The 15,478-nt window shown below is 46.4% G+C and overlaps 1 protein-coding gene across 1 annotated transcript in view; it reads right to left on the bottom strand.

Moving 5' to 3' along the window:
• The window catches only part of KCTD19 (potassium channel tetramerization domain containing 19), a 1,216,368-nt gene that overhangs the window by 1,164,720 nt on the left and 36,170 nt on the right, over positions 1 to 15,478 (bottom strand). Inside the window, exon 2 of the mRNA XM_085637050.1 lies at positions 4,945 to 5,244. Within this exon, the coding sequence (XP_085493176.1) occupies positions 4,945 to 5,244 (300 nt within the window). The remainder of the gene's footprint in view (positions 1 to 4,944; positions 5,245 to 15,478) is intronic.

Raw genomic sequence — 15,478 nt, 5'->3', positions numbered from 1 at the left:
GATCAGTTTGTTTATAAGTATTTAGGCTGACGCTACTTTGGATACCCACACAAGTGAGGTATCATTTTTCTTGGCAGACCAAGGGGAATGCTGGGCGGTAGGAAATTTGTGCCTGTGCTACCACCTACCCACACAGAAATGTGAGGAAAATGTGACTCTGCAAGTAAATTGGATGTTTGCGGGGGATTCTGGGTAAGAAAACGATGTGGAATTCATGCAAGCCACACTGCCACCCAAGTTACACGCACACCACCATCCAAGCACACCACCAGCCAAACGCCATTCACGCACACCACCAGCCAAACGCCATCCACGCACACCACCAGCCAAGTGCCATCAATGCACACCGCCAGCCAAGCGCCATCCATGCACACCGCCAGCCAAGTGCCATCCACGCCCCTGCCAGCCAAGCTCCATCACTGCATTGTGCCTGCCAAGTGCCATTTCCGCACATTGCCAGCCAAGCACCATCCATGAACACCATCAGCCAAACACCACTCCACATACACTGCCAGCCAAGTGCCACTCCACACACACCTCCAGGCAAGCACAAATCTACACACACCGTCATCAAGGGTGAGTCCACACACACCATTAGCCAAGTGCTAGCCCACACACGCGGCTATCACATGCCAGCCAAAGGTCAGTACACACAGATCGTAAGCCAAACTCCAGTTCATACACACACAAACTCTCCCTGGTGTCTAGTGGTTTTCGGGCCCTGGCTTGGGGATAGATCAGACTAAAAATATCACTGAAACAGCCAAAATGTGTGCCTAAATAAAGGGGAGCGCCCCATGCCTATGGGGCTTCTCCCTTACATGCCCATAAACATATCCCTGGTTCCAAGTGGGATTTCTGCCCCCTGTGGGCCAGAAAGACATTTCTGGGAGTGGGGGCATTAGCATGCCCATTCTGGCCAGCCCTCACGTCTACGTATAAAAAAACCGACATAATCCCTTGTGCCCAGTGGGATTTCTGCCCCACCGGGGGACAGATCAGGGGCTATTGCCCTCATATGCTTCCCAGGGGTGGCAGAAAGACTGTGGCAATTTATTTTTGGCGGTGGGGTCATTGGCATTCTCATTTTTAGGCAGCCCCGCCCTTATATATAAAAAAACACAATCCCTAGTGCCTAGTGGGCTTTCTGCCCCTGGGAGGCAGATCAGGAGCTATTGCCCCATCTGCCTCCTGGCGGCAGAAATACTGTTGCATTTCTTGGGGGGTGGGGCATTGGCATACCCATTTTGGGCAGTTCCCACCCTTACATACATTAAAAATAAATCCCTGGTGCCTAGTGTGCTTTCTGCTCCCTCAGGGGCAGATCGAGGAGCATTGCCCTATCTGCCTGCCAGTGAGGACAGAAAGATGGTGGAATTTTTTTGGGGGGTGTGGGAATTGAAATGCCCAGTTTGGGCAGCCCCCACCCCTATGTACATAAAAATAAAAAATCCCTGGTGCCGAGTGTGCTTTCTGCCCCCCCTGGGGGGTAGATCGGGGGCTATTGTCCCCATCTGCCTCCCAGGGGGGCAGAAAGACTGTAGAATTTGGGGGGAGATGGGGGCATTGCCAATGCCGATTTTGGGCAGCCACCACCCCTATAAACATAAAAATAGAAAATCCCTGGTGCCTAGTGTACTTTCTGCCCTCTCCCTGGGGCAGATCGGGGGCTATTGCCCTATCTGCCTCCTAGGGGGGCAGAAAGACTGTGGGATTTGGTGGGGGCATTTCCATGGCCATTTTCGGTACCCCCTGACCCTATATACATAAAAATAAAAAATCCCTGGTGCCTAGTGTGCTTGGCAGATCAGTGGATATTGCTCCCATCTGCCTCCCATGGGGGGCAGTAAGACTGTGGAATATGGGGCGGGGTGGAGGCATTGACATGCCCATTTTGGGCAGCCCCCACCCCTATAGTGGGTACACTACTGACTGAAACACCTTCAAAACGGCACTCAACCTCTACTAACAATAACTATGAAATACAAAGAAGAAAACCCTGGCGACACACATCAAAGCCAGCTTCACCCGCAGCAAAGAACTCTTCAACAATGGAAAGAAATTCTCCAACCCTAGAGCAGCTACAAACAACATCACCCCCTCACAGGGCCGCTGGAACTGCCTTGTTATGTTATTATGTTTATAAAGCGCTCAAATCACCCAGGGGCATCTCGGCGCTGCCTAGTAGACTAACAACTTTGACACAGAAGAAACAGACCAGCAGAGGGACAAGTGAGAGCTCAAAACAAAAACGTTTTTAACTTTTTTTTAAAAAGTTCAAATCTAGGCGTTGCTCTCAAGGCCAACGGAAGTTGGTTCCAATATTTTGGGCCTGGGCAAGAAAAAGATCTGCCTCCTGCCGAGATAATCGGAAACGAGGAACCTGTAGTAAACCGTGAGAGCTAGATCTAAGAAGTCTTACAGGGCAATATTTAAAGAGTTTTTGTTGTAGGTAAAGAGGGCCACCTTTGTTCAAAGCCGAATAGGTAAGACAGCAAATCTTGAAGAAAGCTCTCTTTTTCACCGTTAGCCAGTGAAGTTCTCTAAGTAATGGTCGAGAGGGGGTACCTGAAGGTTGATTTAAGATCATCCTTGCAGCTGTGTTCTGGACTACCTGCAGCTTAGCTAGGTAAGTTTCACCTACCTCTGCCATTAGTGCGTTGCCATAATCCAACCGACTGGTGACTAGGGTTGCAAAGTTCTTCCGCAACAAGATCCCCAAAATCTAGAAGAATTTCAACTCTCAATCAAAGCCAACCGACTTCTTCAACAACAAGCATAACAACTCCACAGCCACAACGAAATCCCAACTTATTGCCTAGAAACACCCCACCACACAGGAAACCACCATCATCCTGATATCAGAACACTCTGGAGCCACCACTGACTCCTGCCCCCACAACACCTTCAACATTGGAATAACCAGGATCACCCAACAACTAACCAACCTACTAAACGTCTCCCTGTCCACGGCCACCTTTCCAGAAGACTGGGAGCATGCAGAGGTCAAAACTCAGCAGACCCCAGCAAACACAAATAACTAAAGACCCATCTCCCTGCTACTTTTCCCCGCCAAAATCATTGAAACATCCATCAACCAGCAACTCAAGACATACCTAGAACAGAATCGCCTCCTGGACAACTTCTAATCCAGCTTCCACAGCAACAACAGCACTGAAACAGCCCTTATTGTAGCCCCTGACAACATCCGGGTACTCCTCGACCAGGGGGAGACAGCTACGCTAATCCTCCTTGACCTTTCCATGGCCTTCAACACCATCTCCCACCATATAACCAAACCCAAATGGATCAAATCCTTCCTCACCGGCAGAACACAACAAGTCTGTCTAGATACCATTCTCTTCCACACCAAAGGAGATTATCTGTTGAGTCCCTTAAGGCCCATCACTCAACCCCACCCTCTTCAACACCTACATAACACCACTGGCCAACATCATCAGAGCCCATGGACTCGACATAATCTCATACACTGATGACACACAACTCAGCCTCTCTCTCTCTCTGAAGACTCCCCCACCACCAGGACCAACTTTCACCAATTCATGACCAGCTTCATAAACTGGATGAAGGACAATTGCCTGAAGGCCAACATGAACAATGCAGAAGTACTGATCTTTGGCAACAAAGACTCCCCTGGGATGCCTCCTGGTGGCCCACAGAACTCATACCGAAACCAACCCCAAAGGACCACTCCAGAAACCTCAGCATCATCCTGGATAGCAAACTCTCCATGACATCTCAGGTCGACGCCGTATCATCCTCCTGCCTCTTGATCCTGTGCAAGCTATACAAGATCTTCAAGTGGCTTCCCAAAACTCCAGACGCACCATTACCCAGGTCCTGATCACCAACCGGTTGGACTATGGAAACACTCTACACATGAATCGCAACCCACCTCCTCCAAAGACTCCAAACCGTCCAGAATGCTGCAGCTAAACTCATCCTCGATGTCCCATGATGAACACACATCACCCAACATCTCAGAGAGATCAACTGGCTCCCAGTTTAGAAGAGATGCCAGTTCAACCAACTCGTCCACACATTCAAGGCCCTTTACAACTCCAGACCAGCTCACATAAACCACCGCCTAAGCATCCACCAACCTGCCAGACACCTCCGATCCTCTTCCCTCATGTTGGTTCACGTACCCCACATCCACTGAAGCAGGGCTGGAGGATGCTTCTTCTCCTACCTCGCAGCCAAGACATGGAACAATCTCCCCCTACACCTCCGGACAATGGCTACTCTATCAAAATTCCACAAAACGCTCAAGACCAGGTTCATAGGCTGAACCTAGGGACCTTGCCAGCGCCTGGATACCCCAACGGGTGGCAAGCAGCGCCTTACAAATTGACTGATGAATTGATTGGTACTGATTTGTAGTCAGGTACAATGGAGTAGCACTACAGTGCTGCCAGCCTTGTCATAATACCATTTATTCTTTACTTACTGTGGACACCTATGACGTGATGATACCCAAACCTGTGTAATATATCTCTAAATGTCAGAATTTTTGATTATCTGCTGTTAATGCCAGTACTGGCTTTTGGGAATTAGGGCCAAACAAAGATGGTAATTTGTAGGCATACATGAGAGAAAATAGAACGCTAACAAAATCCCCAAAAACATAATTGTTTTGTATATAAGGTTTCGTATGGAATGGTAGAACATGAAATATAGTGATTGACTATGTATGAAGCCACACAAGATATCAATAACTAGATAAATAAATTATGCTCAGAATACTTATCAAAGAATGAACTAAAGTAGGTGCCAATTTATGAAAACATAAGTGACAAAACATTTTGAACAATTTGCATTTCAAACCTAAAATGTTTTTCACAACTATTCACTGGCCCTCAAAAGTATTTACTATCCATTTAAATTTAAGTTGGAAACATAATAAAGCATCATTATTCCTACCTGTAGCAATGGTGTGAGCTGCAGAAATAGTGCTTGCTCGTACAATAAACTCAATTCAGAACAACTGGAAAATGACAGCTTCGATGTGTGGAGAAAATAATGTACATGTCTAAAAGTGAAGCCATCTCTGTCAATAAACAATCTTGGATAATCAGATTGGGAGATAACAGATGCCTCCTTCCATAGAATCGACTCTGGATATTGAGAAAGTTTCCCTTGAGGAACAGAGAATAGCCAGCCCCCTACATTGAAATGAAATTGCTCTTCCTCTGTGATCTCATCCGCTGTAATCAGTTCATCCTAATTCCAAAATATAAAAGACAACATATATTAATGTAAATACAATTCTGATTTCAAAATAATACATATCTATCTATCTCTCTATCTCTCTATCTATCTATCTATCTATCCATCCATACACACACATGTGTATATGTGTGTATATATATATATATATATATTCACTTAAAAAACCATAGGTTTCACACATGTTATAGTTAGCTGGACATTTCACTCGTAAAAAACCATTGAAATTCCCCCGTTATAGTTAGTTCAGATAACTATAACTCGCGCGCCCGCAATCCACTGCTGATGACGTCACATATTACATCACTCATGACATGGTCAGTGGCATCACTCATGACATCACTGATGACATCATCCTTGTGATAGAGTTGCGGCCGCGCGAGTTATAGTTATCTGAACTAACTATAACGGCGGAATTTCAATGTTTTTTTGCGAGTGAAATGTCCAGCTAACTATAACATGTGTGAAACCTATGGTTTTTTAAGTGAATTTGCAAGGTTTTTTAAATGCTAATTCCTAACTATAACGTGTGTGAAACCTATGGTTTTTTCAGTGAATTTGTACGGTTTTTTAAATGCTAAGTTATGTATGTATTATTATTTTTTTATATATAGTTATTTTACAATAAACTACGTATTAAAAAAATGTTAACAATTTTTTTTTGGGGGGGGGGGTTTCACCGTGCACGCACGGTGCGCGCACCCCCGCGATTTAAAAAAAAAAAATTAAAATGTTTTTTTCTGCCTTCGGGGTCCTTCAGGGACCCCCTGACAAAGGCTAGGGGGTCAGGAACTCTCTACCCTGCCCCCTTTTCACGCTCGCCACCTTCCTTTTTCACTCTCGCACTGAAAACAAACAAAATGGCGGATGACACTTCCTGATTTCGACCGATTCGAACGTTGACTAACATGTAACCACCAATCAGAATTACGCTCGCGCACGTTAGGGTGCTCGCACGGTGCGCGCACGGTGCGCGGCTATAGATATGTATGTGCTTTTAACTGCAATTTTCTCAGGAGCTACCGAACAGATTGACTCCATATATGCAAAAGGCACATCCCTGAGCTGAGGACTACCTCTCTGCCAAATTTCAAGTAATTCTGTTCAGCCGTTCGGGCTGTACCTTGGACTAAAGGTCCCTATGGAAAATTGCATGGGAAAAACGCGTTTTGGGACCCCCTTTTTTCTCAGCCCCCGCTTGACGAATCCCCCCGAGACTTTCAGGGTAGGAGCGGAGCACCCCACCTATTTTGAAAATTTCGCGAGGATTCGTCAACCGGCGCCAAAGTTATTCCAAATAGAATGTTGCGGATTTCCTATGGAAACACGGTCCTAACTATAACTATAACTATCTACTGGCGACCGCCAGTAGATAATATGTATATAGATATATATATATATATATATATATATATAGATACATATATATATAGATACATATATATATATAAAGTCCAACGCTCATTCACTCCTTGGAATGAGCCCGACACATGCAGGGATTAAAACAATTTGGATTTTATTCAGCGAATCACTTACAGCGTGTAGGGATCAGAGTTCAAGAAACGCTGTGGCAGACGCGTTTCAGCCGTAAGGCTTTCCTCAGTGCCTGGTTTCAAACAGTTCGTTACAACTGTGGCAGGTTTAAATCTCCTGGTGTTACTGAAGCCACTCCCACAAGCTGGATGTTTCAGCTCCTCCTCTGCATACTGTGATACACCTCGCGCTGGGCTTGGACCCGCTGCATGCTGGTCGATGAAGTTCGGCGTGGTGACCACTTCAGTAAGTGGTTACAACCAGACTCCCAGTGGTGTCCCTCGTTGGCATCCGGACCTCATTCACCAAACTGCGGATCCAAGTAAAATGAAAGGTTTCAGGCTGAGACCAATTGTATCCCCCGCAGTAAACACTGCAGCCTCTCTCCCCGTGCAGTCAGTATAAACACCGTGGTGATGTAACCGCTTGGGGGGGTGACACGTATTCAATACAAAGTCCAAAAGGTGCTGGCTTACGTGTCACACCTGACCGAAAGGGCGTGCCGGTTACCAGTGCCTGCTTACTGGTTTAAACATAAAGTCCAACGCTCATTCACTCCTTGGAATGAGCCCGACACATGCAGGGATTAAAACAATTTGGATTTTATTCAGCGAATCACTTACAGCGTGTAGGGATCAGAGTTCAAGAAACGCTGTGGCAGACGCGTTTCAGCCGTAAGGCTTTCCTCAGTGCCTGGTTTCAAACAGTTCGTTACAACTGTGGCAGGTTTAAATCTCCTGGTGTTACTGAAGCCACTCCCACAAGCTGGATGTTTCAGCTCCTCCTCTGCATACTGTGATACACCTCGCGCTGGGCTTGGACCCGCTGCATGCTGGTCGATGAAGTTCGGCGTGGTGACCACTTCAGTAAGTGGTTACAACCAGACTCCCAGTGGTGTCCCTCGTTGGCATCCGGACCTCATTCACCAAACTGCGGATCCAAGTAAAATGAAAGGTTTCAGGCTGAGACCAATTGTATCCCCCGCAGTAAACACTGCAGCCTCTCTCCCCGTGCAGTCAGTATAAACACCGTGGTGATGTAACCGCTTGGGGGGGTGACACGTATTCAATACAAAGTCCAAAAGGTGCTGGCTTACGTGTCACACCTGACCGAAAGGGCGTGCCGGTTACCAGTGCCTGCTTACTGGTTTAAACATAAAGTCCAACGCTCATTCACTCCTTGGAATGAGCCCGACACATGCAGGGATTAAAACAATTTGGATTTTATTCAGCGAATCACTTACAGCGTGTAGGGATCAGAGTTCAAGAAACGCTGTGGCAGACGCGTTTCAGCCGTAAGAGCCTTACGGCTGAAACGCGTCTGCCACAGCGTTTCTTGAACTCTGATCCCTACACGCTGTAAGTGATTCGCTGAATAAAATCCAAATTGTTTTAATCCCTGCATGTGTCGGGCTCATTCCAAGGAGTGAATGAGCGTTGGACTTTATGTTTAAACCAGTAAGCAGGCACTGGTAACCGGCACGCCCTTTCGGTCAGGTGTGACACGTAAGCCAGCACCTTTTGGACTTTGTATTGAATACGTGTCACCCCCCCAAGCGGTTACATCACCACGGTGTTTATACTGACTGCACGGGGAGAGAGGCTGCAGTGTTTACTGCGGGGGATACAATTGGTCTCAGCCTGAAACCTTTCATTTTACTTGGATCCGCAGTTTGGTGAATGAGGTCCGGATGCCAACGAGGGACACCACTGGGAGTCTGGTTGTAACCACTTACTGAAGTGGTCACCACGCCGAACTTCATCGACCAGCATGCAGCGGGTCCAAGCCCAGCGCGAGGTGTATCACAGTATGCAGAGGAGGAGCTGAAACATCCAGCTTGTGGGAGTGGCTTCAGTAACACCAGGAGATTTAAACCTGCCACAGTTGTAACGAACTGTTTGAAACCAGGCACTGAGGAAAGCCTTACGGCTGAAACGCGTCTGCCACAGCGTTTCTTGAACTCTGATCCCTACACGCTGTAAGTGATTCGCTGAATAAAATCCAAATTGTTTTAATCCCTGCATGTGTCGGGCTCATTCCAAGGAGTGAATGAGCGTTGGACTTTATGTTTAAACCAGTAAGCAGGCACTGGTAACCGGCACGCCCTTTCGGTCAGGTGTGACACGTAAGCCAGCACCTTTTGGACTTTGTACATATATATATATATATATAAAATAATATCTTTGTATGTTTGTATACATGTATATTCACTGAAAAAACCATAGGTTACAGGGTCTTATAGTTAGGCTCAGGTTTCACTTGTACAAAACCAATGAAATTCAGCAGGTATAGCTATCTGAGCTAACTGTAACTCGCGCCCCGCAACGCACTGCTTATGACCTCACATATTACATCACTCATGACATGGTCAGTAGCATCTCAAATGATATCACTGATGGCCACTGCTGATATCATCCAGTGACTGTGATGGCCAACTACCCCTCCTGTTATCTCCTGTAAGTCCCACTCAACAGGACTGCTGACAGGTTGTCGGAGGCCACACCCACCTCTCTCCACCACTCTGCAAACGCGCCTCATGGCGCACTAATAGTAGGGGGATGAAATCTCCATGCTATCGAGGGTCCTTGGGGGCCAACTACCTCTCCAGTTACTTTTAGTAAGTCCCACACAGTGGGTTTACTGAGAGGTTTTTGGTGGCCACGCCCCCTATCTCCACCACTCTACAAACATGCCTCCTGGTGCACTGCTAGTTGGGGGATGAAGTCCCCTTGGCTCTTGAGGGTCCTTGGGGGCCAACTAGCCCTCCTGTTACCTCCAGTAAGACCCATGCAGCAGGACTGCTGAGAGGTCATCAGAGCCATGCCCCCTTTCTCTACCTCTCTACAAACGTGCATCCTGGAGCACTACTGCTTGGGGGAAGAAGTCCACTTTAGTCCTGAGGCCCTCGGGAGGCAAGTAGACATCATCTCCCCGCCAGCAGTGTGCCAAGAGTGTTGGAGAAAGAGGCCATGGTGTTCTACCACCTATCAGCAATCACGTTATGTTGGGCTTATTGGAGGTAACAGGTGGTCTTGTGGGCCCCTAAGGATCCTCAGCAGCCAAGGGGACTTCATTCCCCAACCAGCAGAGCGTCAGGAGGTGTACTTAACAGAGTGGTGGAGAAAAGGGGCAGGGCTTCCAGTGAGTTTCTTGGATCTTTTTCTCTATTTTCTAAGGGAAGGGGTGCCCCATCCCCTGGGGCCAGGCATTATATTATATGATTATGGCAGCAGGAACCACATTCCTGTGGCCAGGCCTTTCTTTTTTTCTATTTATTTATTTCTTTAACATAGGAGAAGGTGGGCTGCAGGGCCCCCCTCCCGGGTCAATTTAGACTCCAGGCACCCCATCCCCAGGGGCTCGCCCTTTTACAGAAGAGGTGGGAGGCTTTATAGCCCCCCTTCCCAAGCTGAATTGGGCTCCGGGGACCCCATCTCCTGGGGCCTGCCCATATTAAGTGTGTGCCTCCAGGGCACCTGCTCCACTGGGACCGGGGGGGTGAGCCTCAAGGCCCCCATGGTCCCTGCGAGCTCCCCGCCTCCTGCGGAGCCAACATTGCTTTTGGACAAAGGGAGCTGCTAACATGCAGCTCCTTCTGTCCAAAAGCAATTCTGCTCTGCTTTCAGGAAGCAACAGCATTTTACATTCTCTCGCTTTCTGAAACCGGAACAGTGTTTGGTATGGCATGGCGGGAGCAGTTCTCCTGCCAAGCCATAGCATACAGCAATGTCCCAGGGTGGGAACCCGGAGGCATTGAAGGAGCTGGCCCTGGGGGATGGCGGTCCCCAAGGCAAAGATTGCCTCCTGGACGGGAGCCATGCGGACCCCCTCCTTTGCTGGACACAGCCCTGGGCATGTGGTGGTTCCCTGGGTTGTGGGGGGGCCACGTGGCCCCCATCATCCTTAATAGCTTACATTTGCCCAAGGGAGGTAGGGGTTCCCCGGACTACGTGGTGGGCAAGCCCCCCCACATTAATTTCTTCTTTAGCCCAAGGGAGGTGGTGGTCCGGGCCTATGGGTGATGCCCAGAGCAACCCCCCGCATATATTGTAATAAATGCCCTGGGAAGGGGGCTGTTCCTGGGGCTGCGGGGCGGACCCCCAGCCCTAATGTTTTATTTCGCCCCAGGGAGGTGTGGTCCCCGGCACTATGGGGGTTGCCCAGGGCAACCCTGCATATATTTTAATAAATGACCCCAGGGAGGTGGGGCTACCAGGGCTGCGTGGGGTTTCACACGCCTCCCATGAGTTCAATAATGCATAAAGCCCCAGGCAAGTGGCAATCCCTCAGGATGCAAGGAAGGCTATATGGCCTCTCCTCTGCATTGGTTTATGACATAGCCACGGGGAGGAGGCGGTCACAAAGTGCGGTTAGCCGCATGAGCACCCCCACAAATTTTTATAAACATGCCCCTGGGAAATGGCCCACCCGGGGGCTTCTTTCAGAAGACGCACAGGCGCCCGCTCATCCCTTTTTTTTTTATTTTGCTGCGAATCTGCAGAACCACCCACGATTGCAGCAACATTTTTAAAAAATACTTTTTTCCCCGGACGGGGTCCCTCTGGTTCCCCCGTGCCACATCTGGAGGTCAGGGTATTCTTACCCTGACCCTTTTCTTTTTTTTTTTAAATACTTTTTTGTGGGACTTGGCTTCAAGCCGAGTCCCAAGATCGCGGCCAAAACTTACAGGTTGATGTGTTGGCAGTCAATCAGATTTTAGTAGGGGTTCAGTAGGCTGTTGGGCACCCAGATATCTATTTTTTTTTAACTTAAATATCACTGAAACTACTGAACAGATTTACATCAAATTACAAAAAGCACGTTCTCTGGCCCAACATCTACCATTTTGCCAAATTTTGGTGCAATTCCATTCAGCAGCTCGGGCTCCCATCGTGGTCAAAAAATTAAAAATCCCCATGGACATAACTTAGGGAAAAAAATTTTGGGGACCCACCTTTTTTCTTGGCAAATTACTCAGAAACGTTCAACACAGCAGCTGAACCAAAAAGGGGAAGTTTTTTGAGAATTTCATAAAGATTCGTCAAGCGGGGCCAAAGGTATTCGCAAAACAAACAAGCATTTGCAATGCAATAGGTCTCGCATTTGCGAGAGTTTGAGGTATTGGCATTGTAAATCACAACGCCTTTTATTTATGTGTTTTGAAAACTTGCAAGCAGTGCGTAAACATGCACTTTGTACTTATAGTCCTTGCTTAAGAGAAGCAAGGCTGGCAGTAATTGCACCTCTTTTACTGCTAGCCTTGCTCCTCGTAAGCAAGGACTAAAACTAGCACCCACTAACCAAACAGAAGGAAGGGACTGAGTGACGATGAAGCCAACCAATAGTAAGCAATGGGTGGACTGTAAGCGCACTGTAAGCTAACAAAATGTATGTATACAGGTAATAGATGGGGAGATTCTAAGAGGCCTGCATCTTCATGGCAGTCAGTACAGTCCAAGGTAGAAAGCACATTTGGAAGCAGGCTTTCAAATCTTCATGGAAAAAAAACATCGCAAGCATTTAGCAAAGGTTGAGTAATATCACAACACGGGAAACATTTAATTTAGTTTCAATCACACGCACTTAGCAATATAACTGCCAAACCTAAATCCTCACATTTATATGCATGATTATTACTAATTAAAACCTGTTACAAAACGATCAACTGAAATGAAATATAATAGGTCAAAGAGAGCCAAACAAACACCATGACAAAGTAGGAAAGTAATGATACCATTCCTCACAAAAATCAGGAGGTAAAAAGACCAATACAGTTTTTCCTAATTCAAGGCAGTGCATTCAAATGCTATTTCTTAAACAATTAATATGTTTGAATCCATTTACAGGGGGTAGATCCCAAAATTAATTGTTTAATTCCTCTCGGAGTGTGAAATAGCAATGCCAATCTCAGTGTGGTGAGCCCATTCTTTATACAAAAAAAAAATAATTATAATAAATGGAGTAAACGGTCGGAAGTGAGCCAACCAGCTTGTAGGGATGAGGATCACTCAGAGGGACCATTATTCAAATAACCAGATCCAGTGCGGTGACCTTCACCTGCAAGGCCAGCTCTCACCGGAAGTGTGCTTGTTGTAATAGGTAATAGATAAAACTTCACCGAATGAGGAAACTGAGAACCTGGTCAGCTATAGAGGATGAACCCTAAATGAATCAGATCAGGTGACTGAGAAGGGCCAAGATGGGTCAGCCCCGATATAGCCAGTTCCACTGGTTCAGCACACACACCAATCAGTGTTGGGGGAAGGGGGGAGCGGCATGAAATGTAACAAGGCTGAGTTCTGCTTATTGTTTTTTTTTAAACACGACTGGTAGGTGTAGCAGTGTGCGACCAATCTGATGTAACTTTATATTCAGGCTCCCTTGAGCCGGTGGAGTCGACGGACTCATGGTTACGCACCTGCGCGCTAAGAGAGGTACTAGACCTGATTATGTTTTTAGCAGCTTACACAGCAACCCCACTCTCATTTTCCTACTCCCTGCTGACGAGAGGCAACTACCTCGAAACACGTGTCCAGGGATGGCACACGCCACGCATACTTGCACGCACTCTTGAGCATAGGTGTATCCGCCGACGCTGACCTTCAGGGACCATTTTTATTGGGGGAACACGACTGGTAGGTGTAGCAGTGTGCGACCAATCTGATGTTGTTTTTTTTAAACAACCTGAGAATCGAACTTCAAACAGGTCAAACATGGTCTGTAGTAAAGTTGCATAGTTTAAAATGAAAATACTGTGAAAGCCTTTTACGACTACTGCACCGGAAGTGCCAAACTGTTTCCTGCAGTAACTACCTCATACAAAAGTCATTCACATAAAGATAGACTTCAATTTCAACATGCAAGACTAGCCTAGATCCCCTCCTCCTCCATTCCCACAGCCACCAAACATATGAAATGCCTACCGAAAACTGACTGCCTCCAGGCAAACTTCCAGATTAGATAAAAGTAATTTTTTGACATACACGACCGAACACGCTTGTGCCTACAACAATTAACATTACCCAGGACCTCTGTAGCTTCAAGAAAAGCAGATCAGGGCAAGTCTGTGTGTGTGTGTATTTTTTAAAGCAGGTGCCTGGGGCAATCCACAGCATTATAAATTATGAGCTAAGTGAAAGTGCAGGGCGTTAACCACAATGTCATCAAACAATTAGCAACTTTAATTTCCCATTTCTAATCAAATAAGCTGGCCGAGTTGTGTAGCATGATGTGCAAATATATTTTTGATTAAGAATCTGTAAACTAAGTGACTGAAGCCGAGCTATCTGCCCCAAACCTGTGAGGCCTCTTCCTGCCGAAGGGAGACTACTGACGCTTTAAATGAGCTCTCCTTCACAGCCACCAACTTCAACATGTCTATGAAAGATTACACAGCTTTGAAATCAATATAGTGTGTGTGGTCTGCCGTGCATTGCTGCTGCCCGAGTGCTTGTTCAACCTGTGGGTAACTTTGTAGCAATATATATATATATATATATATTCTTCAAAGTCCCGAGTTTTTTTTGAAGAAATCAGCCCCTGATGAAACGGCAGAAAAGCTTTGAAACGCGTAGGGCATTGTTAATAATTATCGTGATGCTAAGGCTTTGGGTGAACTGATCGAGTGCCTCCTGGAAAGCTCGGGACTTTGAAGAATAAAATGATTACACAGCATCCCTGTCGTGCAGGAGAGCACCATCTTGGGATTTGGAGAGGCTGAGGCTCGAAATTACCGAAAGCAGTAACAGCACAGTGAGCCTTTCCTACTAAAGGAAAACTGCCTCGACATACACGTTCCTACTAAGGACAATAACAATCTTCTAATTTCTGGCACCTGGAACCCACTGTGGGTAACAATTTTGCCTTAAAGGACCACATGTCCCAGCATGCTGTTTGCAAGTGCACCTAGCACGGCCCACTGGGGGCCATGAATAAATTATTGTGTGCATAAAAGGAAGTCCATTTGGCACCATGTTTTTGACGAAATCAGCCCCTGATGAAAAGGCAGAAAAGCTTTGAAACCCGTAGGGCATTGTTAATAATTATCGTGATGCCGAGGCTTTGGGTGAACTGATCGAGTGCCTCCTGGAAAGCTCGGGACTTTGAAGAATAATAGAATATATATATATTTTGAGCATTAAAAGATTTGTAATCCATCCTCGTGGAGTGGCGTCTCTATGTTCCGGGGCACCTTGGTGAATATATATATATATATATATATATATATTATATATATATTCACTGAAAAAAACTGAGGTTTCAGGGACGTTATAGTTAGGAATTAGCATTTAAAAAACCTTAAAAATTCACTGAAAAAAACACAGGTTTTAGAGACATTATAGTTAGGCTGATATTTCACTCATACAAAACCAGAGAAATTCAGCCGTTATAGTTAGCTGAGCTAACTATAACTCGTGCCGCCGAAATGCACTGCTGATGACATCACATATTACATCACTCATGACATGGTCAGTGACATCACTCATGACATCACTGATGACATCTCAAATGACATTACTGATGACATCACTGATGACATCATCCAGTGACTGAGTGTTTCTAAAAAGTTTTAAAATGGTATTTATATATAGGCCAAGGTGTATTGAAGAATGAGTGGGTGTATGAGTGTCTGAATGGATGATTTAGTGGGTGTGTGACTGACGGTATAAGTGTGTCATTGAACGTGTCTTAGTGA

This window comes from Triturus cristatus, chromosome 12 (genome assembly GCF_964204655.1).
Source record: "Triturus cristatus chromosome 12, aTriCri1.1, whole genome shotgun sequence".
In the NCBI taxonomy this organism is placed as follows: domain Eukaryota; kingdom Metazoa; phylum Chordata; class Amphibia; order Caudata; family Salamandridae; genus Triturus; species Triturus cristatus.
The sequence above is the reverse complement of the archived record's forward strand: the minus strand, read 5'-3'. Positions and strand labels throughout refer to the sequence as shown.